Here is a 23524-nt window from a genome sequence, read left to right on the forward strand (position 1 = left end):
GTTATATTCCCGAGCTCAACCTCACCTTGTTTCCTGATGATCGCATGGGAGACGTGGACCTGGTGCGGGAATACCACGCGAGACAGGATCGTCATTACTGGAGTACCAGTCGGTGCAGCATCTGCAGCTCCAGAGTTGGAATGATTCGCTTTGTCAGTTGGTGAGGGGTATGAACCACAGTAAGCGCATTATCGATCCCTCTAGGATGTTAGCTGACAGAGGCTGTGACAGGATGCTTTGGTAAACCCCAACGGCGGCGCAATTCACACTGGGATCCATTTTCATTTTTCCAGGTTTCTCCTCTTTATAGATCTATCATAAACTCACCGTGACAAGCTACCACGAACACAAGTGTTTTCTCCAGTCGTGCTTTGCCGACGGCTGATGCTGACGCCGTTTCGTTGGAGCCATGCTCTTCACTCTGTACTTCCAACCATGCTTTACGTTCTCTACAAAGGACCAGCCACCTCATTAAGACGTACTAGTTACGATGGAAATATGGAAGTGTTTTTCGGTAGGCAAGGCAGCGTTTTATGAATCTCCAAGGCTGTAGTTGAGAGAGCCCTCTTCGCCTTTAGACTGCAGGGTAAGAGCATCTTCAACTTGAGTTCTGCTTGCAGCGTCATGTCCGCCCTCACGACAACATCAGTGTATGTGTCGCAGAGCGAGTTCAAAAAAATTACCCGAGGGATGAGATAGATATTTATTTTTTGAGACTGGCGACTGCTTTTACAGCTACTGCTTATAACTGATGCAATGTGGGATACCAAAGCTCAGGGAACGGTTTTAAGGCTTAGCTCAGAACCGCCTTACACCACGCACGATAAATGATTGGCTCAAGTCCTGGTACACAGACGATTGTTGCTGCAAGCCGAGCGTCAATGATGACAGCATGGTGCATTCTAGACGAGGTGATCATGCTGGGTTATGGACGCGTGGCTGACGTTGTGCTCGGGTGCACCATTCAGGTGGTCGCCGCCAGGTATTTACGGACCAGCCCTGTACGCGCAATTCAGTGGGGGATTCAGACGGTGCAGAATGAGCCGAGGTGCAACAGGGCCAACTAGCTGCATCGTGCTCAACTGCATCAATACATCATCGCAACTTTGCTGTTCCATCGCGCGCAAGGTTGCCGGTGCAGCTACTACCTTGAATCTTTTCCACCATGTCCGATTCCAAGCCGAAAACCATCCTCATCACCGGCTGCTCCGCCGGGGGCATCGGCGCGGCGCTGGCCCTTCGGCTAGCGGACCAGGGCCATCGCGTCTTCGCCACGGCCCGCGACGCCCGCAAGATCCCATCTCATGTCCGCGAGCACCGCAAAATCACCGCCCTGACGCTAGACGTCACGGATGATGTGTCCGTCGCCGCCGCATCGATAGCCGTCCGGGCCGCCGGCCGCGGCGGGCTCGATGTCCTCGTCAACAATGCCGGCGTGGGCTACACCATGCCGCTGCTCGACGTTGATGTCGACAGGGCCAAGCGCTGCCACGACGTCAATGTCTGGGGCCCTGTGCGCACAGTGCAGGCCTTTTCAGACTTGCTGATTGCTAGCCGCGGTCGCGTTGTGAATATCGGCGCCGCCGTAGGATGCTTGTATTCACCATGGATCGGTACGTAACTGCGTATTTCACTCGGCGTTTCGTCTCTTCTCTCGCCTTTCTCTCTCGCCTTATCCATCCCCCTAACACCTCGCAGGCGCATACAGCTCATCCAAGTCGGCGCTCCATACCGTTTCGGAAACGCTGCGCATGGAGCTTCAGCCTTTTGGCGTCACCGTTGCGTGCCTCGTCACCGGCACTGTCGCGACGCGCTTCCATGCCAACGAAGGCGAGTTTTCCCTGCCAGCGGACTCCCTCTACGCAGATATCCTACGTACGATATCGCGCTGGGCTCGTGGCGAGGTCGGGCCGGATCAAGGCAGCGTGGATGACTACGTGACGCAAATTCTTCCCGACGTATTGGGGAATTCGCGCGGAGGCAAGCTGTGGAGGGGTGCCAATTCAGGTGCTGCGTGGTTTGCGTCGACTTGGCTGCCAGATTATGTTTTGGTAAAATTTCCTGGAACAAGATGATGTTTTAGTAACCGTTGCTGACACCCATCTAGGACAAGCTCGTCGTCCTAAATCAGGGGCTGGATAAATTAACACAAAGTATCCTCGAAAAGAAGGCAGAATAATTGGACTGCTTCATGTATGGGCATGGGAAACAGTGACCGAACGAGGTTTATGTTGCAATAATGGTCGGAGTAATATATAATCAAGCGATTCATGATCTCTGTTCCTCAGCTGGGGAGGCGGACGGCACAATGTTAATTTCCAAGGTGCGCTACCTCTCGTGCATCCTTGGAGCTCCCGCGACTCGCTGGACCTGCAGCTAGAGCTGTCATGGAACGACACGAAAGTTTGTTTCAGATGATAATGCTGCTCGTAAGCAACGCAGGCAACGTAATGTCTCGGATCTCCAAGGTGAGACCAGCTTGCCGGGCCGTGGGGATGGAAGAGAAAGCCGCAATTTCCTCCTACTGCACTGCAATGCGCATGCCTTGTGGGTGTGGTAATTTCGGAAATGCAACTACGTTACACAGACTCTTCAGAGACCAAACCAATACTCCATTGACGACCCTGCAGGACGTACTTGTGGCTTTCTGCCCATGTGTCCACACAGAGGCATGCATACACTGACCTCTGTCCATTGCCTAATATTAATGTAAGGCCTCTTATTAATTGAATTACTTATTCGATCATGTAATATATGCAGGCACATCTCACTTTCCTCTTTCGACAAGTCTCGCCACAGAGTGCATGAGCACCTCGCTCTATCAGCACCAGCTTGCCACACTAGTCGGCCCGCCCGAGATCTTGGCACTGAGTAACGAAGCCGAGGGTTGCCGGCACATCTGACTGGCTCTGTTTTTAGAATGCCGAATCTAAGAACGTATCTGCTTCTCCGCAATGTCATTTTGATAGGGAGTGTGTGGCAAGAGCAGATATCTTGGCAGTGGCTTTTTGGCTGTGCTGCTTGAACAAAGACGCTAAATTGGGGTGTGCTAGTTGGGAGTCTACGAGGAACCTTTACGCAATTTGCCCAAACCGAATTACTATCCCAGCAGCTGCAGCATTTTGCGTCAGATCCCAGGGCCATTTATTTGACACCGGGACACTTCTACTTGGGCCCCTCTCAAGCTTGCGCCCTCCATCGCTCTGGCGCAGAGGACGCCCATAGTCGAAATAAAGATTTCAGGGGCTCCAAAGTTAAAAATAACTTAATTTAAGCATATAGGGGAATAAAAGAAAATGGTACGTAATAGGTCCGTTTTCTTTCGATAGGCGGAACGATCATCGCTGTCAACTGTCAGCCGCTGGGCGACGAGGCGGCTCCAGAGGGCGATGGAAAACAAGTCTGTAACTCCGAGCTGCCAACTCGGGGTAAGATTTGAGAATTAAATGACAAACGCAATTTGGCTGAACTTGGTTCTTTTCAGAACAATTCCATCAGCCTCTACCGCACTTGTAGACTACCCCGACGATAAACATTGCTGACAATGTATCTGCGACGGCGTCCAGCCACGATGCAACCCAACCTTGGATAAGAAAGAGGGCGTCGCCCGTGCTAACTGCGAGCAGACATGTCCCGTGGCCAAGTCTTGGCAAGTAGGATCGCACCATCATCAAAGAGTCCTCGGCCAATATAGGGCCAGAAAACACATCGCCCCCCGCATTTATCAATGTCTCGGTGCCACTCGTCATCCTATCGCCAGCAATCAGCCCCCATCTGTTCTATTCTGGGCTACTTGCATGGCGCGAGGATTTGCTCTGCAAAGCAATGTACCCCGGATTCACCCCTGCTCACCCCTCTTGGCATGGTGGTCCTAGATAGTGACGATGCTACGTGAGCGGCCAGCGGGATTAAAGTCACGCAAGCAAGCAAGCCATGTAGATTGGGTTTGCGGCCGTCGCACCGCTGTCAATGATTTTAGCAAGGCGGGGCTGCCTTTGACAGACAAGTTAATTCTCCGGGCCTAACCCTCCGAGGCAATTCCTGGGCATGGGTGAACCAGAAAGGAGAATCTAACGGCAGAGACAATGAAAAGATCTCGTTAAAATACGTACGCATGTCTCCTAGAAAAAGGAATATTGGGATGTTGTTGAGCATGTCTTACTACGGAGGGCAGTCGCCGAATTGGGCGCTGCTGAGCGGGCGCTCATCCGAAACAAGATGTAGGACCCGGGGGGGGGGGGGGTCATTTCATGCAGAATGGAGGCATTTAGCATTTACCAACCAATATGATGTACAAGGCTGTTACATTGTACCGGTTGGGAAGCTCTGAAAGCATGCTTCTGGCCAGAAACCCTGTAGGACTTCTGTATGCGTTGGCTTGCGCTCACCCCAACTAGCTTCGACACTGCAGCATCCTCTGAGGGCGGAGCGGGCGTTATCTTTCACTCTAAAATAAAGAACAGGCTAACTTTCGACACTATTGTAGACGAATGCAACCCCGGACACTCTAGACATGGCTGCCAAGAGCAGCCGTCTTGTTGCAGAGAGCTTGTCATTCGCTGCGCACGGATGAGTCCAGCCTGCACCTGTTGCCCCCAGACAAAGACCAAACAGCTCATGAGCCAGTTCCTTTTAAGAAGGTGGCACAGTCCTGTTGAAGTCGGTGTGGATAGGCCTGGACTTGGAAAGCTGCAAACGTGGACATGATAGTTTCATCCCTCGCCCCAAGCGGGTGCTGTTGGGCTTGCACAAAAGGACCTCCTAATGGATACCACTCTGACTTGCGCCTTCCTTGTCAGGAAGGTATGAAGATGTTGTCAATGAAGCTGAAGAGAGGCAAATCTTGTGATGGTGTGGCTTCAGTCAGAATACCGACGAGAGCGCGACGAGCGATGGTTCGTTGAAGAATAAATAGGTCGAGTGTTCTCCTCGAAAACGAAACAAGATTCCAATCCAGAGCACTCGAAAGCACCAGGCCTCGAAGCACCTTGACAACAAAAACAACCCTTTTTCTTCAAACTCAATTCTTCTTTCACGTTTTCAAAATGCGTCTGTCTCTGCTTCTGACCATTTTGCCCGTTGTCCTCGGTGCGCCGACGGTCAAGCGCGACGAGCCTGCTCCTCTGCACGCCGCCAAGGCGGGCGGCAAGGTGATTCCCGGCAAGTACATTGTCAAGTACAAGGAGGGCAGCACGCTCGCCACGCCCGAGGGCCGCATGGGCATCATGGCCGACCAGGCCGACCACGTCTACAGCGACGTGATGCACGGCTTTGCCGGCTCTCTCGACAAGGCCGCCCTCAAGGAGCTCCGCAACCACCCCGATGTAAGTGCACGCCCTCCTCCTCACCCGTGCAGGGCACGACACGCGCTCCAAGGCAGCACCTGACAGGCTCGGAAAAACAGGTCGAGTACATTGAGCAGGACAGCATCATCAGCCTCTCGGGCTACACCACCCAGCAAAACGCCGTCTGGGGCCTCACGCGCATCTCGCACAAGCGCAACGGCGCCAGCGGGTACACGTACGACACGAGCGCCGGCGCGGGCACCTGCGTGTACGTGCTCGACACGGGCGTCGACGCCTCGCACCCGGACTTTGGCGGCCGCGCCAAGCAGATCAAGAGCTTCATCAGCGGGCAGAACAGCGACGGCCACGGCCACGGCACCCACTGCTCCGGCACCATCGGCAGCACCACGTACGGCGTCGCCAAGAAGACCAACGTCTACGGCGTCAAGGTCCTCGACAACCAGGGCTCCGGCGCCTACTCGGGCATCATCGCCGGCATGGACTACGTCGTCTCCGACTCGCGCAACCGCCAGTGCCCCAAGGGCGTCTTTGCCAGCATGAGCCTCGGCGGCGGCTACTCGGCCGCCATCAACGACGCCGCCGCCAAGCTCGTCAGCAACGGCGTCTTCCTGGCCGTCGCCGCCGGCAACGAGAACCAGGACGCCAACAACGTCTCCCCTGCTTCCGAGCGGAGCGCTTGCACCGTCGGCGCCTCCACGGCCCAGGACGCCCGCGCCAGCTTCTCCAACTACGGCAGCGTCGTCGACATCTTTGCCCCCGGTGCCAACATTCTCTCTCTCGCCCCCGGCGGTGGCACTGTAAGTTCTATTTCCCCATGAGACGTGAGAGGGAAGAAAGTGCTTTTGACTAATACACTTGTTTCATAGGCTACCATGTCTGGCACCTCCATGGCTACTCCTCACATTGCTGGTCTCGCTGCTTACATTGCCGGTCTCGAGGGTGGCTCCGGCGGTCAGATCTGCGGCCGCCTCCAGCAGCTCGCCACCCGCAACGTCCTCAGCGGCATTCCCGGCGGCACCATCAACGCGCTTGCCTTCAACGGCAACCCCTCTGGCTAAGCTGGACGAAGACCAAATGATCACAGCGCATACTTGCCGAGATGGCCGGCTTTTCTGCAGTCCAAGCTTGTGCTCATAAGCAAAGTGGCGTTGATGATACGACCTTTTCATGAAAACTTCTTATGATCGATAGTTTAGTGATTTATAGTAAATAAAATTTGTGTTGCCGGCAACATGCTCGTCCTTAAACGCGTACTCGAAAAAGTCAAATGTTGTAAAATGTTCAATTAACATGTAGCTATAAACTGAATTACACATATCCGTCGTCAAATCGTTCAGCATACAAATATTCTTTTAGTTCTTGATCTGGCTGAGGATAACATCAGCCGCCTTTTCTCCCACCATGTATGTAGAGACCGCCGTAAACGTGCCCGGAATCTTGGGATACACAGAGGCATCCACCACGCGGAGGCCGTCCACGCCACGGACGCGGAAGCTCGAGTCCAGCACAGCCATCTTGTCGTCGTCGGCGCCAATGGGGCAGGTGCACGAGGCGTGGTGGCCCCAGGCGGTGTCCTTGGCGTACTGCTCAATGTCCGCCTGGCTCGTCACGTCCTTGCCCGGCAGCACCTCGCGGACGGGCACGAGCTGGCGCTTGAGGGCGTCGCGCGCGACGCCGACGGCCTCGGCCAGCGACTGCAGGTCCTTGGCGTAATCGCCGACGCCCGTGTCAAAGTAGTTGTACGTGATCTCGGGCACGTCGAGCGGGTCCGAGGAGCGCAGGCGCACGGTACCAGCATTGTTGCGCGGGTGCGCCTTGAGGATGGCCCAGGTGAACCAGTCGTGGTCCTCGGTGATGTTAACGCTGTACTGGGGGAAGTAACCGCGGAAGTTGACGGGCCCGCCAAAGATGAAGTTGTCGTAGTTGCCGTCGTCCGAGGCCGAGCTCTTGTGGAACATAGCGACCGGCAGGCCGTTGGTCGCGAGGGTGCCGCGGTCGCCGAGGAAGGGCTTCTGCCACTGGTCGAGGCAGCGGTCGTGCTCGCCGCGCAGGCCAAAGGTGCAGCCGTTGAGGACGGAAAAGTCCTTGGGGGCTTTGCCCTGTACGTTAATCTCGTAGTGGTCCTGAAGGTTGCCGCCGACGCCCGGCAGGTCGACGACTACGGGAATCTTCAACGACTCGAGCTCCTGGCGGGGACCGATGCCGCTGAGCTTCAGGATCTGGGGCGAGTTGTAGGTTCCTCCTGCGACAATGACTTCGCGGGAAGCGCTGACCTTGCCGGGCTTTCCCTTGCCGGCAGTGCCATAGCGAGGGCTGGCTTTGTACAAATACTGGCCGTCGAGAAACTCGACGCCAGTAGCGCGCGGCTTGTCACCACTCTCATCAATGATGACCTTGGTGACATGGCAGTTGAGACGCACGTCGAGAGGGTACTTTTTGTTGCCGTTCTTGTCCTTGGCATCGCGCACAGAAACGACGAAGTCTCTAGAGCCGACGCGCGCACCACTCTTTGTAGAGATGGGGACCTGGTAGTAAGAGTTGGTCTTGTCTCGGGATTCGGTATCAGCGTTCGCATCGCCGAGAAGCAGAGATGCGAGATCGCCCACAGACGGCAGGAGCTTGCCCGAGGCCAAGGCGCCACCGGTGTAGATGCTCAGCAGCTGCGGGTCTTCCAGCGCCAGCGTGAGCTTTGTGTATTCCGTGCTGAGCCAGCCGTGGTAGCCGTGACCCCCATCGAGGGGCAGGCCGTAGTTCTTGTCCTCCATGCGCACAAAGTACTTGCGCATGTTGTCGTGGCCCCACGAGTCGTCACCGGTGAGCTGGGCAATGTAGTCAAAGTCGGAGCGGTGCGGGTAGATTGTGACGAGGGCATTGTGCGCCGTGCATCCACCGAGGGTCTGGGTGCGCGGGTAGAGTGTGCCCTTCATCTTGGAGCCAGCAGGCGGGCTAAGGCCGGTGTACAGGCCGCCGTCCGGCGTGTCGTAGCTGGTCTTGAAGTCGCGTGCCTGGCGCTTTTCGTCCGCGTAGTGATGAACAAAGAAGTTCCATGCCAGAGCGCCGTCCTCGGAGGCCAGCGCAGAGTAGGCAGGCACCGAGACGTTGGTATTTTGGCCCTGGTCGTCGCCGGCCTCGATCAACAGCGTCTTGTGGCCGGCTAAGGCTAGACGCGCAGCCAGAGGACCGCCGCCGGCGCCGGAGCCAACAACGACATATTCGTATCCGGTAAGCTCGTTCGCGGCCGGAGCCGCTGAGACGACGGACGCCGCGGTGGCAAACAGGCCGAGAGCCGCTTTGAAGAACATCACGAGAGACGGCTGCTGAAAGCTGTAGCACCTCGTTGTGGTGTTGTAAGTAGTCGCCGTTCTAGGAGATGTCCAGCTGCAGTAGACACTTCCGCTAATGATAGGAATGCTTCCACGGACCAAGATTACAGCGGAAACACGGAGAGGAAAGCACAAGAGGCTTCAGTTGAGCTTTTGTACTACTCGTACTCTCCGTTAACCCGACAGCCCATGTCAAAGATCCATACCGGCCCAGTGGCGGCGGATGGCCATTGGTACCCCAGATTCTTCCAGAAAGACCAGTCGCCGTACCAAAGCCTTATTACCCGGGCCGTTTCCTCATCGTCAGCTCACAATATCGGCGCGGGCCAACGCCCACCTGACTACTGCAAGACGCCCATTGCAGGGCTCCCCTCTTTCTCGCCCCTCGGGCTTGTTGATCGGCACAAGAGTCCAGGCACTAGCAACGGAGCTAGTTATATTAATGCCGCCAAAGAGCAACGCTAAATCAGTAGGTGTAATAAATCATAAATTGCTTGTCGAGCGTGGTGGATATGTGGTTGAACGAGCGCCGAACCACTGGGCAAAGCGACGCAAACCCGCCCAATCATCAGCTTGGACTTTTTCGGACGGCCATGCTGCCGGGTGGAAGGGCTGCAAAGTGTGTCCTTGCCTATGTGGGAAATGCGACGCTGCCGTGGCAAAGTAGAAAAGAGGAAACTAAATGTCCTAGTATGACGATGTGTGTGGTGCCAAGGCCCCACGGAAGACGGGGCAGAAGAAGGCTGGAAAGAAGAACGTCCCAAGAATGCCTTTACGAGGTGGGAAACGAAGAAGCTTGACTCGGCCAAGGGCCACTACCATTGTGACGCTGTCTTTGTCCACCGTAAACCCACCGAGCATGGAATGTCTTGCTCCTCGGGACCCTTCAGTCCCCGGGCGGGCGGCGAAGAGGATTCGGATCGGACACGGAGCAATTCAGGACCGTTGCGGGAACATGGTACATTTCAGAAGGCAACCATTTCTGTCATCCCAAGACATGAAATCGAGTCGATGATCGGGCGCTTTGACGAATATATCGGCTGAACAGTGACCACTCGGAACCTGCCTTGGCCACACCAAAATCATGGCAATGCGTGCGGAGCCGTCCCGCGCCGTGGCCCACAGCGGGCGGCGGCCAAAAACCTTGTAAGTCGTAAAACTACCAGATGATTGTAGCTTTTTCTGCTTGTTAATTCTATCGTACTGTCGTATTAGTCCGAAATTGGATGAGGCGGGAACAGCCTCTCAAGCCACTAATGTAAAAAGGTCGATGAGCCTCGGCAAACGTAGCCTCATCGCCCCCTGTCTATCGGCAGCTGAAGATTCGTGCCTAGAAAACGCATGATGACATGCAGTGCAGATATGGGTGGGGTGGGTTCATTAAATGAAATCAAGAGAAATAAATTGCGCATTCAAGGAAGGATATTAAAATATACAGCCGAACACCGCCGTTGCCGGCGTGCGGGTCAAATCGAATGTAACCGAAATGGCAAAGGAGAGATAACAGCATCGATGCAGCAATAACGGCCGGGCTCATGACGACCTCGATAAACAAAAGTCCAATCTAAATTTCACCCCAAAGAAAAACTTGCAACTTGATACAGACTCTGCTTTTGACAGCGCAAAATCCAGGCGATCGCAGTCAAAATACATTAGTTCCAGTGGCTGCCTCCACCAGGCTGGCCACGGTAGGCCGGCTGGTTTCCGCCGCTCCAACCAGGGCCGGGGCTCATCCTTTGCTGTCCATATTGTTGCTGCATAGGGCCGGGGCTCTGTCTGGTATCGTAGCCTGCTTGACCCGGCTGCCCCATCGGGCTCTGCATTCTGTTCATGCCGTAGGCTTGCTGAGGGCCTGGCGAGCCGAGGCGGTAAGGGTCGGCAGTGGCCGAGCGCATCTGACCGACCGGAGACTGCGACTGATGGGGTGGCATCATGTCGCTCTGCGCACAAGAAACTTGGCGTTGACTATTGCTGCTGTAGCCTGTGCTCGCCGCCGGAGGGACACCAAAGTCGAAGCCCGAATATCCGGGAGAAGCGCCAGGAGGCGATGTTGGCGTTCCAGGCACGGCGTGGCTGGGAGCGTGGCCGGCTGCCATGGCACCGCCAGCAACCGCACCGGCCGCGCCGGCAAAAGCCAAGTCAGGGGCCGTGGGATGACGGGAGCTAGGGCGCGAGTCATCGGGGTGGTTGAACGGGTTGCCAGCTGTTCCAGGGGGCGACAGATTGGCACTCTTCTCTCCGTATTCCTGGCCGTACTCTCTGAAGCCATCAGGGTTGACACCGTCCTTGCGGAATTGCGCGAGTTCAAGGCGCTCAGCCTCGGCTTTTTCATCGGCAAGCTTGGCTTCGGCAGCGCCAAGTCTACGCTGTCTACAATAGTAGTAAAGGAGAGTGCCAATGGCAAGCGCGGCGACAGCTCCGGCGCCGGAGTAGATGCCAATCTTGGCGCCGGGTGACAGATTTTTCCAGCCATCCGCCGCGGACTTGGAAGGTGGCTTGTTGATAGTCTCGTAGGCGGTTGAGTTGCCTCTGTACATGTGGTCAGTTTATGCAAGTCAGCCTGCAGCATCAAAGTTTAAGACTCACTCCTTGACTTTAATGCTTTGGTAGCTGCCAGTCTTGTCTCCGTAGGAATATTCCTTAGCGTCCTTGGTGTAGTCCTCTATCTTGATGCTCTTGACAAACATGGTGTATGGTCCCTTGGCATAATCAGTTTTGCCACCGGCCCATGCAATGGTACCGGGGGCCAGCGAGGGATCTCCACCGGCCCATATGCCAATGTTCATTCGCATGGGAGTTTGGGGGAACTTGTCGCCATTCTTTGCGTCATTGTAAGCCAGCGTGCGGATCACATTGCCATCGATGGACCATTCGAGCCTGTCCTTGGTCCAGTCGACAATGTAAGTGTGGTAATCATCCTGGTTGCCACCAGCCATGACGTGCTCCTTTCCGAAAGAGTGGTCGTCCTCATCGCCCTTGGAAAAGATGTTGGTGGTGACCTGGGTGGCATTGGCGCCCATAAATTCGATGTCAATCTCGTCCAGGTCATCACTCAGCAGCATGAGAGAGCTGATGATACCAGTACCAGGCGCAACCTTGAGGCTGATTTCGTAGCGGCCCCAGAAGATGTAGAACTTGGATCGAATCGTGGGCGAGTCGCCCTGCTTCTTGACGGAGAAGCCGGCTCCGGTGTCGGCATTGTAGTCGACGCTTCCGACGGTGGTCTCCCATAGATCATAAGAGGGAGTTGCGTTGAAGTTGAACAAGTGGCTCGTGCCAAAAGCCGGATCGGCTGGGCAGTCGGTACGGTTTAGAGGCTGGCAATCCGTGTGGACCTGGGCGGTGGCGGCGCCCAGCAGCACAGCGCCCGCAGCGAGGCGAGTGAATCGCATGATGGGTGTTGTTTTGTAATTCGAGGCGCGAGGCCTTTGTAATGGGGTATCTTGCGCAATATAGAAATCGGTACACAAACAAGTGTCGCGTGGGATCAGGGCGATGGGTTAAGGAGAGGCAAACGGCGGTGTCTGTGCCACGGCTCTCTGGTCCAGCAGAGGAGCGCGTGGTGGGATCGTGGAGAGTGTCTGAAGAGACGGTAGAGAGCGTGCAGCGTCGGCAGTTGGAGGAAAAATGATGCGAGGGCAGAGTTTGTCAAGTCCGCTGGAAGGAGTGAACAACGGTGACAATATCCGCGATGTTGAAGGGGGCGATTGGAAAAACGCCACGACGTTGCGAGGAATGAAGGATTGTGGTTAGGATGAGACTGTGAGGGTGAAGAAGTGGCAAGCGCCCGCACGGCCGGCAGGGAAAAGGGCGTGGCTTTCTGTCTCTAGCCAGTCTCTACCTAGCTATCTAGTGCCTGCTATTCCTAGCTTTTTCCTCTTGTCTGCCAGTGTTTTTAGTCCGGCAATTTCCAGGGGAGGGGGACAAACGCCGCGATCAGAAGGCCCATTTGCTTTTTGTTGCGGCGCGTTGAACCAGTCCAGTCAAGTTTGCCAGCCCAAACCTGGAATCCAATTAATTTCTCAGGGGCTCGCCAAGTACCGAGCGCCAGAATGGTCCTTTTTTAGCCACTGAGAGCGCCGAATCTGAGTGGGTCTACAGCGGGAGGCCACCCCAGAGTGCCACTGTACCCGCCTGTGCCTGGCTTGAGCCACGCTAACGCGAACTGGTGCAGGTACGTGCCGGTACATATGGCTTCTGTAACTCTTGAGTCGTGAGCATCCAGGAGCGGCACGGAATGGAAAACCGTCGAGTCCTGGCCATATCCGTCTTTTGCTTTCTCAGTGGTCGAATCACCCTTGCTTTTTAGCAGAATGCTGTCGTCGTCACCACTTCCCACGACAAATGGAAATGCCACCTGCTGGTGCACACCGATGTGCCCCTTGACCCACCTTGAACCAGTCCTGTTTCGGGCGTCTGCACAACCTGCATTTTGCTTCATCTAGGACAACTCTGGGGGAGGACAAGCATGGCACGATTAAGGCGGCCGAAGTGGTAGTTTATTCCATGAAACCACAATCCTACAACCTCTCGCATCCATCTCGGGCGTTTCTATCGCTGCCGCCCTATTGCCAGACGTACCAAGAACCAAGGTATCACACGGGTTGTGAGACATGACAATTACGAAGCTCAGCAAACAGAAGCAAAATGAAGAAGATAAATCTGGCTCAGACTGAAATTGCTACTCTCTTAAATATGCGAGGAGGAAAAGAAAAAACGCAGTCGAAAAGCAATCCGATAAACATTCGCGCGGGGGAAAAGGAATAGTCGTTGGAAAAGATATATCAAAGACCGTGGCCTATATTCAAACCGTTAGTATCGCTGCAACGCGCATCATCACGGCTTTCTCTCTGTCACACGTACGTCCCAGCACCTTGCCGCGCTTCGACACCTCGGCCGCGTGGTGCTGCTTAATCTTGGCCCGGCGCGCATCCTCGGCCGCCTCGTCCTCGAGCCTGCGGACGTGCTCGTGCGCCTCCTTGACGCGCCGCTTGGCCTCGTCCAGCGCCCTGTCGGCCTGCTCCTCGGCCGCCTCGGCGCTCATGACGTGCTCCCGCGCGCGGATAATGCTTGGGTCGAGGTCGCGCTCGTCGGCGCCGCCCATGCCCATCTTGTTGAGGCCCTTGTGCAGCAGGCTCGGGCTGCTGCGGTGCGTGTCCTCCACGACGACGGCGCCGTCATCGTGGCTGCCGCGGAACAGGCTGCCGCGCTTGCTGCGCAGATCGTGGCCGCCGCCGCCAGTGGTGCCCGAAGATGTCGTCGAGGTGGTCCGCGCCGGCGATGGGTCGCGGCGGGTGTGGAAAACGCCGTGCTTCTTGGCAGTCGGTGCGGCGACGACGGGCTCGGCAACTGGTTCGCGGCGGCTGTGGAAGAGACCGTGTTTTTGGGCCACGGGCTCTTCGACGACCGGCTGAACCGGCGCATCTTGGCGCGAATGAAAAAGAGGCATTTCTAATAATCGTAGATTTTGTGCTGTCGTTGTGGTAATATGTGGTGGTCAGAAGGAGCACGGCGTATATGGCATGTGCTATGTTAGTGTGCCTTTTCAGTTGCGTGGCACAGGCGTAGCACAGTATTATAACACAAAAGTAGAACCTGCCCAAATAAGATCCGAATCAAGGTCTTTGGGTCTTTTCTGGGCGTTCAGCACCCAACCTGCGGGAAACTTGTTTTCTTCTTGGCCAGATGGCTCGTCGATCCCCACGCCAGTGACGTCAATGCCGCCATCAAGACCGTTTTTCGACGACCCCGCGAATCACGGCCACCCTGTCAACGCCACAGTAACACAAGGGAGACAGCGCCAGAGGCAGCCAACGTGGAGGCGTCATTTCTGGATGTCCAATTTACCTTAGTTTTACAAGCGATGACGAACAAACGTAGACTGTCATGCGGGAACAGGTTTGTTTCAGGGACACCCTCGCGCTAGGTGCCTACCAGGGTATTCTCTGACACCACCCATGACACTGTACTTGGAATCTCAAACTTCGCGACAGGTATCGCACACGCTTGCGCGATAAATGTCTCTCATGCTTTGTTGCAGCAAAACCCTTACTTGATACCAACGGTGGCTTGAAGGCTCAAAGAGATACAGACGGCTAAAAATACCTGCACTTTCGGGCGTGGAACCCGCGACAACAATGCACCCTACACGCAAGCCGACAGAATCGACAGTTTCGAAATCTCAATAAAAATTGCCAACGGAAACTAAGAGTGTATAAAAGAACAGAAACAAGGAACAGCAGAAAAAGAGTCAAAGATTAAAACCCCCGCGATAATATCTAGATTCTGAAGGTACAAGTCTTTCTGGCTTTCGCGTAACCCAGACTCCCAAATCCACATGATTGCCTTTTGGTTGCCCACACAGTAAATAAATTTCCGAGTCTCTTTCTTCCAACATGGAGGCTCGAGCATATTACATTGATAGAAAAACAAAGAAAAGGAAAATTCGAAATCGTCAGATTTGTATCCCAGGGCCCCGATTGTGCTCGCGGCACAGGGCTGCGCTTGAGTGAATATGTACAAGAAACATAGATGCGAGACGAATAGATTAGTTTAAAAAAGACATCGTGTAGCAACGAAAATGCAGAGGAAAGGGTAGTCGAGCCGCAAAATGGAGACCACAAGCTTAGGAAAAGATGCGAGTCAAAGTCAAAAAGGTCGGTGCGGGAATCGTAACGCGGCGAGAGTAAAAAAGCAAATGGGGTGCATGTCGAGAGGCATAGTGTCAAGAAGCTCCTCGCTCACATAATGACACACTTGCTCTCCTCGCGCTCCTTCTTGACGCTTAGAGCAACGCGGGCAGCCTCGGTAAAGGCTTCATTGACACCACGATTCTTCATGGCAGAGCACTCAAGATAGCGCGAGGCTCCTATACGGCGGGCGACTTCGAGGCCTTGCTCGTAGGAGATGAGAGGCTTCTTCTCGCGGGGCTCGGCGGCTTCGGCGGCGGGGACGCTGGCGCCAGCCTCTTCCGGCTCTTCGTCTTCAGTTTGCTCGCGGAGATCGCACTTGAGGGCGACGAGGACCAGCTTGACGCCGGCGCAGTTGTCAGCAATCTCACCAACCCATTTCGACTCGACGTTTTCCAGCGAATCCTTGCTGTCTACAGAGTAGCAGAGCATGATGAGGTCGGTGTCGTCTGAAGAACTGCGTTAGTAGATGAACGAGAGCAGAGAACTAGCTGGACGGAGAGTCGCCTACCGTACGAGAGAGATCGCAGACGATCGAATTCTTCCTGGCCAGCAGTGTCCCACAGCGACAGCTCAATGTGGACGCTGTCGACAAAGATGTCTGCTCATCCATGTCAGTCATGTGTCCGTGTAAGAGATGGCTTTGCATTCGCATAGTTTGTACCGTGAACATAGTTTTCGAAGACTGTAGGCTCGTAGACGGTGGGAAAGTAGCTAGAGTATTGTCAGCGGCCGTGAGGTTGTCGTCGCGAAGCGTTCACCACATACCCTCTCGTGAACACGTTCAGCAGTGATGTTTTACCGCATGCACCATCGCCACTATTGTCAATCACTGTCAGCCGCAGTCCGTCGGGCGCAACCACCCGTCAATCGATGCGACAGGCGGTGCGGCCCAAGACCAGATACGTACAGCAGTACCAGCTTGCGCTGGACGTTCTTCGATCCTCCGCAAAGGGGCATCTTGTCTGTCGCGGGATATCGATTGGGAACGTCGGAGAATTATCGCAGTTTATTCGGCACGACTGTTTCGTATTGAAGGTTGGTGGTTGGAGCTGGCGGGGGTTTCACGAGTCGTAGAGTCAGGCGTGGCCTCTCCTGGAGAAATAACAAAGCCAGACTGCCCTAACAAAGCCAGACGTAATCAGCGCGACACCGTGGAGATCTAGCGCCGAATGAAGACAAGGAGACAGTGCGGTGCGTTGGGGCCCGTGTTAATCGCCAGCAGCTGTCTGGATTCGAGCCGGTGACAGGGAAATGGCAGGAACAGGTAAGAAAAATAAATAAAGTGCAAGGTCCAAGCCCAGGATAGTCGAGGCGCGCGAGGTGGAGGATTGGAGAGAGTGGAGGGTCTGAGAGATGATCGCAACCTAGTATTGCCTCAGTGGTCAGGGGGACCACTACTGCCATTCCACCTGGGAACCCACCCAAATTTGTTAGTCGTAACTTGTCAGCGACTCAGCGCCCACTTGGGGGAACACGGCGTCTCAAGCCAGCGTATCTCGCAACCGCATTTGCAACAAAGAAGCTTGTGGGTATGCGAACATGGCTTTTCAACTTCATTGTTAATGGCTATAACTCAGGTCTCGCAACTTCCATGTTTAGTGAGGCGGGAAGCCAGCGACACGGGCCGGCCTGTGTCCCGTCCTGCGACAGCTAAATGCCAGCGCTGCGCAGCCGTGGATCTACCCCCCGTGTCTTGCAGGCGTAGGCTCATGCCGTAGGTTGATATCGGCTCTCGAATTGATATTCCGTAGAAGTAGTATTGAGTTCTCAAATGTTTAATGTGTGATATATAGAATTGCCCTTGCTTCAATCGTCGTCTTTCTGAAAACCATGCTTGTTGCGTCCCATTCTAGCTCCGAGATCCAAATCTCCGGCTTGCTGATGCAGTCCATTCGCGAACGCTCTATCGCCATTGCGCTCCCGCGCCTTATCATCTGCGTCTCGGGCGAGGCGATCCTTTTCGTCAATCGCGGCCAGCCGGTCGCTGCGATCCTGGTCCAGTTCGCTTGCAGCGTCCTGCATGGCCGCGAGTTTCCGTGCCTTTTCTTCCTCCCTGGCCCGCTCTTCTTCTCCATTGCTGTGATGTCGTCCGTTGCTATTTCCACCGCGTCTGTCTCGGTTACCGTTATGTCTTCCATCACCATTTCGGCCATGCCAGGGCCGATCTCCTCTTCTGTCATTTGAGTCGCGGTGGCGAGAGCCATCATTTCCAGGAGACCCATGTCGCGGTTGCCTAGCGTTCGAGTCGCGCTCTCTTCCGGGCGACCTGTCGTCATCTCTGCGTGTGTCGTCTCGCACATCATGTCTTCTGCCCCTTGGACCGCCCGGGTTGACTCGAGAATTGCGTTCGTCAAAGTCATCTCTCGACCTTCTGGCGCTTCTGTCATCGTGTCTATGTGCGTCGTCTCGCCCGCCATATCTTTTGTCTGTTGAATCACGGCGACGTCGAGAATTTCGTTCTTCGAGATCACCTCTCGACCGTCTAGCGCCTCCGTCGTCGTCGTGAGAATCAGACCGGCGCCGGCGCGGGCTTCGAGACCGTGAACGCGAATGACGTCGGAGCCTGCGCGAGCGGTCGTGATCGCGCTCTCTGTCTCGATCGCGGCTGTGATGGCGGTGGCGTCTTTTGTGTCTGTCTTCGCGGTGTCTGCCTCTATCTTTCTTATCGCTATCGTCTGGCTTGCCCATCGAGGCCAGCAGTTGCCTGCGTCGAATAGGGTCGTTCATCATAGCTTCGTATGCAGCCTGTTCTTGGCGCTTGATCGCGAGAAGAGGGTCATCTCGAATCTTGGCTGCTGTGTCTCTAGCACTGTTCGCATTCTGCAGAGCCATGAAGCTTTCTTGTCCGGCGTTTTTTTCAAGCTTCTCGTGCTCGTTGCCTTTGATCAGGTTGTCGATTCGTCGCTTTCCAAGGAGGTACGCTTCCATTTCCTCAGTTGTACCGGCCTGGCCGTCGGTCGGCCCCTGGTACATCCAGTCGACTCGGTCCACCCGCTTCTTTCCTCCGGCGGCCTCGAGTTGCCGCTGCAGCTCCTCTTTGGCGCGCTCTTCTTTGATTTCATCGATACGCTGTTGCGTCCGCTTGCGCTCAGCCAAAGCCTTTTGTTCTTCATCGTAAACAGCCGCCTGATTACGCCGAAGCGTTGGGTGGAACGACTTTTTCAAATTGAGATCACCGCCTCCCATTTTTGCGGTCTGCGATAGTTGTTGTAATGGAGAGAAGAAGGCAGACAAATCATGGCCGACAGTGCCCGTGGCGATAAATTTGAGGCTGGTTCAGGCACTAGCGCTGCAGCCTGTCGGCCCCGCTATTTGAAGGTTCCGTGGCGGAAGCAGTTGACCGTCCCGCGCGTATGAACAACAGTCCATTTGAAAAAAGCTTCACAGAGAGTTATTTGACTCTTAATTTCTTCAACAATCTGTTTTACCGGAGAATACATGTCAGCTAAGGGGGTGCATATGAACAAGCCTATTTAATGCTTCTAAAAACGCCAGCATTGTCAAACAAGGATCAAGAAGATTATAATATTCCGGAAATCTTTTCAAATATTCGTACATGGGCAACAAGCTCTGCGTTGTAAGCTCGCAAGCTTTCAATAGTAATATACAAAGTCAACGTTCAATCTCGTTCCCTCGGGCTCGAGATTACCAGCTTGCTCGCTTCACGCCGGGGATGTTTCCAGCGATGGCCTGCATTCTGAATTGGTACTGCATCGGGTTAGGGCGTTGGAAGTATTGCAAAGTTATCTTGTGCGCTTACTCTGCTCATCTTAAAGTCGCTCAGCACACCACGGCCCTGGCCGCCCATGATGCAGCGGTTGCGAATTTGTGTCGGTCGGGTGTAGCAGTGCATCTGCGCAAGCTGCAATTGAGCCTCCGCGCGGACTCGAGGGGAGAGGGTCGTATTTCGGATCATGTATCGCAGCGCTTGTCTGTTGTAGTCGTCTGTTAGCTCCTGCTTCAATTTCGCGTCGCGGCATGTGCATGGGCGTCTTCGTCGAATCGTGCGAGTCGTGCGTACCGCTCAGGTTCGAATTGCTCGAAAGTCTTGCGCTTGGTGTGATCGCGAATCGTTCGAATGTTGTAGAAGCATCCCAGATCGAGTTTTTTCGCTCGGAACATGGACATTTTGGCGGTATTGTGATGCTTGATCGACTGGATGATCATCGGAGAGGCGGGAAGCATGCGAAAGAATATCGTCCCGCCTCCCAGGGGATAATATCCGCAATTTAGCCGAGGCGGAACATCAGCGATTTTGTGCCCAATTCCGCGAAGCTTAAGCAGTGACAATTTTCGTGAGAAAAATAAAAGACTAGAAGAATTCAAAGAAAATGTATCAATATCTATGAATGTAATCTTTTTTTAATATAAAACAGTCGCGATAAAATCCCAAGCTCTGTGCTTCAGAGCATTCAGCACTCGAAAGCGTCACAGTGGGGGCAGCCTTCCGAGAGTTCAGCCACCCTGTTCATCATCTCCGGGGTTATAAGACTAATACGCCCAGCTCTTCCATCTTCTCATCTTGATTCAGCAAATTTGGTAATTGAGAAGGAGGTACATTTTCTCCGGTCTATCATTGCTTATGCATTGAAATCAATAACCTGCCCCATTGGACGGCTCTGGATCGCATTGGCCTAGCCTCAGGGGCTTCGGCATCATAGACGGTGACCCGCACTATGGCCTCTATCGCAAGGCTAGATGATGATGAGCTGCTTCAGCATAAGCCCCATCATGATATGGATGACGATTCCGGGGACTCCGATATCGAATTAAATGAACTGAGAGACGAAGACGACGCGGAATTGCTCACAGGCACACGCCCGGGACTGTCAAAACAAAAAAATCCTGGCGAAACAGCGAGTCATTTTTTAACTCGGATACGTGCCTGGCGCTTGCGCAAAAGGACCCTTGTCGTAATTGCGGCAACGATCGTTCTTCTAGTGCTCGGGGCGTTGTTTGTCTGGGGAAAATACACGCAAACCCCTCCCGAGGGCAAGTCACCCCCGTGGTATCCGTCTCCGAGAGGCGGTACGGTCTCTCAATGGGCAGGTAGCTACGAAAAGGCTGCCAAGATGGTCAAAAACATGACTTTGGCCGAGAAAGTCAATGTGACTACGGGCACTGGCTGGGCCATGGGGCTCGCGGTCGGGAACACAGGACCAGCTATCCACGCTGGGTTTCCTTCTTTGGCAATGCAAGATGGTCCCCTTGGCATCAGATTTGCCGACAATGCCACTGCATTCCCAGCTGGAATAACAGTGGGCGCGACTTGGAACAAGGAACTCATGTACCAGCGTGGCCGAGCTCACGGAAAAGAAGCACGAGGAAAGGGCATCAATGTCTTGCTCGGCCCTTCAGTTGGTCCTTTAGGTCGCATGCCTGCCGGCGGCCGCAATTGGGAAGGATTTGGGCCGGACCCGTATCTTCAAGGCATTGCGGCAGCAGAGACGATCCGCGGTATTCAAGGTGAAGGAGTCATGGCCACCATCAAACATTTCGTGGCCAACGAACAGGAACATTTTCGTCAACCCTGGGCCTGGGGCTTACCAAATGCGCTATCGTCTAACGTTGACGATAGAACAATGCATGAGCTGTACGCCTGGCCTTTTGCCAATGCCGTAAAAGCCGGCGTTGCCAGCGTCATGTGCTCTTACAACATGGTCAACAACTCGTATGCGTGTGGCAACTCGAAGTTGCTTAACGGAATTCTAAAAGACGAACTTGGCTTCCAGGGCTTCGTCATGTCTGACTGGCTTGCGCAACAATCCGGCGTCGCAAGCGCACTCGCAGGACTCGACATGTCAATGCCGGGCGATGGACTAGGCTGGACGGACGGCAAGTCACTCTGGGGACCACACCTATCACGAGCCGTTCTCAATGGCTCTTTGCCCACTTCTCGCCTGGATGATATGACTGTGCGCATTGTCGCGTCCTGGTATCAGCTCGGTCAAGACGACCCGTCCCGTTTCGACGGAAATGGTCCCAACTTCTCATCATGGACCAATCACAAAATGGGACTGATCAGTGACGGAAGTTCCTCTCCGCAGGATAAGGTCGAAGTGAACCAATACGTCAATGTACAGCAAAACCACTCCATTGTGGCACGAGAGGTTGCTATCGAGGGTACTGTGCTTCTCAAGAATACCGGTATTCTACCACTGTCACCTTCCGGGCTCCGCTCGGAAACGGAACAGAAAGCAGATGGCAAGACGAATATTGGAATTTTTGGCGACGATGCAGGACCAGGCCTAGGTCCGAACTTTTGCGCCGATCGAGGTTGCAATGAAGGAACGCTGGGCTCTGGATGGGGCAGCGGAGCTGTTGAGTTCCCCTACCTAGTGACGCCGGAGTCTGCCCTCAGCAAAGCATTTGACTCTAATGCTGTCAATATTTCCTCGTCTTTATTGAACAAAAAACCAAGCAGAGCGCTGCTTCAGGCCATGGATGTTTGTATTGTGTTTGCCAACGCTGACGGCGGCGAGGGTTATCTCAAGTGGAAGTCGGTGGCAGGTGATCGAAACGACCTATTCCTTCAGAAAGAGGGAGACGACCTTGTCCTCGCTGTTGCGGAGGGCTGTGGCGGCGGAAAGGGCAAAACCATTGTCGTTGTCCATGCCGTCGGGCCCGTCGTGATGGAACGCTGGATTGACCACCCTGGGGTTGGCGCCGCCCTCGCTGCGAATTTACCAGGACAAGAGAGCGGCAACGCCATCTCGGCAATCATGTTTGGTGATGTTTCACCAAGCGGTAGACTCCCCTATACCATTGGAAAGACTCTGGAAGACTATGGCCCTGGAGGTAAAGTCATGTACACCCCGAGTAGCCTAGTCCCGCAACAAGATTTTACAGAAGGCGTCTACATCGACTACCGCCACTTCGACAAGCACAACATCAAGCCGCGTTTCGAGTTTGGCTTTGGGCTGTCCTATACAACTTTTAATTACAGCAATTTGCTGATCACGGAAGTCAAGACAAAGTCAAAACTCGCCGGGGAACGACCTGCCGGCGAGGCGACACCGCCAGAATTCGAGGACAAGATTCCAGACATCAGCGAAGCCCTCTTCCCTGCTCAGATCCGCAAGCTGAAAAAATACATTTACCCATACATTGCATCAGAGTCGGAAATTAAGCCTGGAGACTATCCTTATCCGGATGGGTACGATGTAGAGCAGCCTCTATCCGCCGCAGGAGGTGGAGAAGGCGGTCATCCGGATCTCTGGGAGACGCACGTATCTGTCCGAGCTGATGTTGGCAACGAAGGCGCTGTCGAAGGAAAGGCTGTGCCTCAAGTCTATGTCTCATTTCCTGATACGAAAGGAGTGGACTTTCCCGTCCGTGTGCTGCGTGGATTTGAAAAGGTTCGCCTGTCACCGGGACAGTCTCGATCGGTCGAGTTCAACTTGACGCGAAGAGACCTGAGCTACTGGGACACGACGCTGCAGAACTGGGTCATGCCCGAGGGTGAGTTTTCTATTGCAGTTGGCGCCAGTTCGAGGGATATCAAGCTGTCAGGTGCGTGGTGATTGGAGTCGGGCCTCATGTACACGATGAAGACGCTATCCGCAGCGGGATCTCCGGACGTAGAGTAATGTAAGAATCACGAATGAAGATAATTTTCAAAACGTCTCACGGCATTGTGAGTCTTATAATATCCACTGAGCGAGGCAGATTGGCGCTTAAAAGTAGCTCCCGACGGGGCTGTGCCGCGTTTATGACCAGACATAGCCACCGGTGCCCGTCTCACCCGGCCGGCGCTGACCTGGCAGTGCAGGGGTACAAACAATGGCCAATTGCAGATGCAGCAATGCAGAATTTTGATTCGACGCCTCATGCGTGTGCGCTGTTCACGCTGACTTGTATAACATTCTACGCGCGGGCATTGCCGATTTCGACAAGTTTTGGCCGTGTTGTCCACTTGCTCCGTGGCAGAGCAGCCTCCCTCGGTGGCTTGTAGGACACCATGCTTGGGAATCAAAGCACTGCTGCCCTTGCACGACGGCAGAATGAGCTCTGTTCCAAAAATGGTCCGATTTCTATTTTGATGTTCTTTTTCTGCAAGCCATGTCCTTCGAGAACCGGTGGCTGAATGTTTCTCCCTTCCCCCCGGGCGCTTAAGTACAAGCAAGCCTGCAGGCAGAGCGGTGGGGGCGTGAGGCTGACACTGCCACGAGCAAAAGGGACAGAAATAGCATCACGCTGCATG

General features: G+C 54.5%; 9 protein-coding genes across 9 annotated transcripts; 3 read left to right on the forward strand and 6 right to left on the reverse strand.

Moving 5' to 3' along the window:
- Positions 1-1165: 1165 nt before the first annotated feature.
- LMH87_011028 (uncharacterized protein) lies at positions 1166-2179 on the forward strand (the record flags this gene model as incomplete). Its single annotated transcript, XM_056200101.1, has 3 exons — positions 1166-1613; positions 1699-2051; positions 2108-2179. The coding sequence occupies 3 exons, from the start codon at positions 1166-1168 to the stop codon at positions 2177-2179; spliced, it is 873 nt and encodes a 290-aa protein (XP_056051985.1).
- Positions 2180-5045: 2866 nt separating this feature from the next.
- Positions 5046-6364, forward strand: LMH87_011029 (uncharacterized protein; the record flags this gene model as incomplete). Its single annotated transcript, XM_056200102.1, has 3 exons — positions 5046-5324; positions 5405-6103; positions 6173-6364. 3 exons carry the CDS (start codon positions 5046-5048, stop codon positions 6362-6364), a joined length of 1170 nt encoding a protein of 389 aa, XP_056051986.1.
- A 294-nt stretch (positions 6365-6658) lies between these two features.
- Positions 6659-8608, reverse strand: LMH87_011030 (uncharacterized protein; the record flags this gene model as incomplete). Its single annotated transcript, XM_056200104.1, has 1 exon — positions 6659-8608. One exon carries the CDS (start codon positions 8606-8608, stop codon positions 6659-6661), a length of 1950 nt encoding a protein of 649 aa, XP_056051987.1.
- Positions 8609-10281: 1673 nt separating this feature from the next.
- LMH87_011031 (uncharacterized protein) lies at positions 10282-12021 on the reverse strand (the record flags this gene model as incomplete). Its single annotated transcript, XM_056200105.1, has 2 exons — positions 10282-11158; positions 11216-12021. 2 exons carry the CDS (start codon positions 12019-12021, stop codon positions 10282-10284), a joined length of 1683 nt encoding a protein of 560 aa, XP_056051988.1.
- A 1392-nt stretch (positions 12022-13413) lies between these two features.
- On the reverse strand, positions 13414-14078 carry LMH87_011032 (uncharacterized protein; the record flags this gene model as incomplete). Its single annotated transcript, XM_056200106.1, has 2 exons — positions 13414-13427; positions 13493-14078. 2 exons carry the CDS (start codon positions 14076-14078, stop codon positions 13414-13416), a joined length of 600 nt encoding a protein of 199 aa, XP_056051989.1.
- Positions 14079-15369: 1291 nt separating this feature from the next.
- LMH87_011033 (uncharacterized protein) lies at positions 15370-16278 on the reverse strand (the record flags this gene model as incomplete). Its single annotated transcript, XM_056200107.1, has 5 exons — positions 15370-15767; positions 15830-15919; positions 15983-16032; positions 16087-16137; positions 16229-16278. The coding sequence occupies 5 exons, from the start codon at positions 16276-16278 to the stop codon at positions 15370-15372; spliced, it is 639 nt and encodes a 212-aa protein (XP_056051990.1).
- An 849-nt stretch (positions 16279-17127) lies between these two features.
- On the reverse strand, positions 17128-18507 carry LMH87_011034 (uncharacterized protein; the record flags this gene model as incomplete). Its single annotated transcript, XM_056200108.1, has 3 exons — positions 17128-17337; positions 17445-17953; positions 18264-18507. 3 exons carry the CDS (start codon positions 18505-18507, stop codon positions 17128-17130), a joined length of 963 nt encoding a protein of 320 aa, XP_056051991.1.
- A 287-nt stretch (positions 18508-18794) lies between these two features.
- Positions 18795-19506, reverse strand: LMH87_011035 (uncharacterized protein; the record flags this gene model as incomplete). Its single annotated transcript, XM_056200109.1, has 5 exons — positions 18795-18803; positions 18878-18911; positions 18971-19029; positions 19082-19253; positions 19343-19506. 5 exons carry the CDS (start codon positions 19504-19506, stop codon positions 18795-18797), a joined length of 438 nt encoding a protein of 145 aa, XP_056051992.1.
- An 887-nt stretch (positions 19507-20393) lies between these two features.
- Positions 20394-22844, forward strand: LMH87_011036 (uncharacterized protein; the record flags this gene model as incomplete). The annotated part of the gene is made up of 1 exon (XM_056200110.1): positions 20394-22844. The coding sequence occupies one exon, from the start codon at positions 20394-20396 to the stop codon at positions 22842-22844; it is 2451 nt and encodes an 816-aa protein (XP_056051993.1).
- Between the last annotated feature and the right edge of the window lie 680 nt (positions 22845-23524).

The sequence above is a fragment of the Akanthomyces muscarius genome, chromosome 4, assembly GCF_028009165.1.
Source record: "Akanthomyces muscarius strain Ve6 chromosome 4, whole genome shotgun sequence".
In the NCBI taxonomy this organism is placed as follows: Eukaryota; Fungi; Ascomycota; class Sordariomycetes; order Hypocreales; family Cordycipitaceae; genus Akanthomyces; species Akanthomyces muscarius.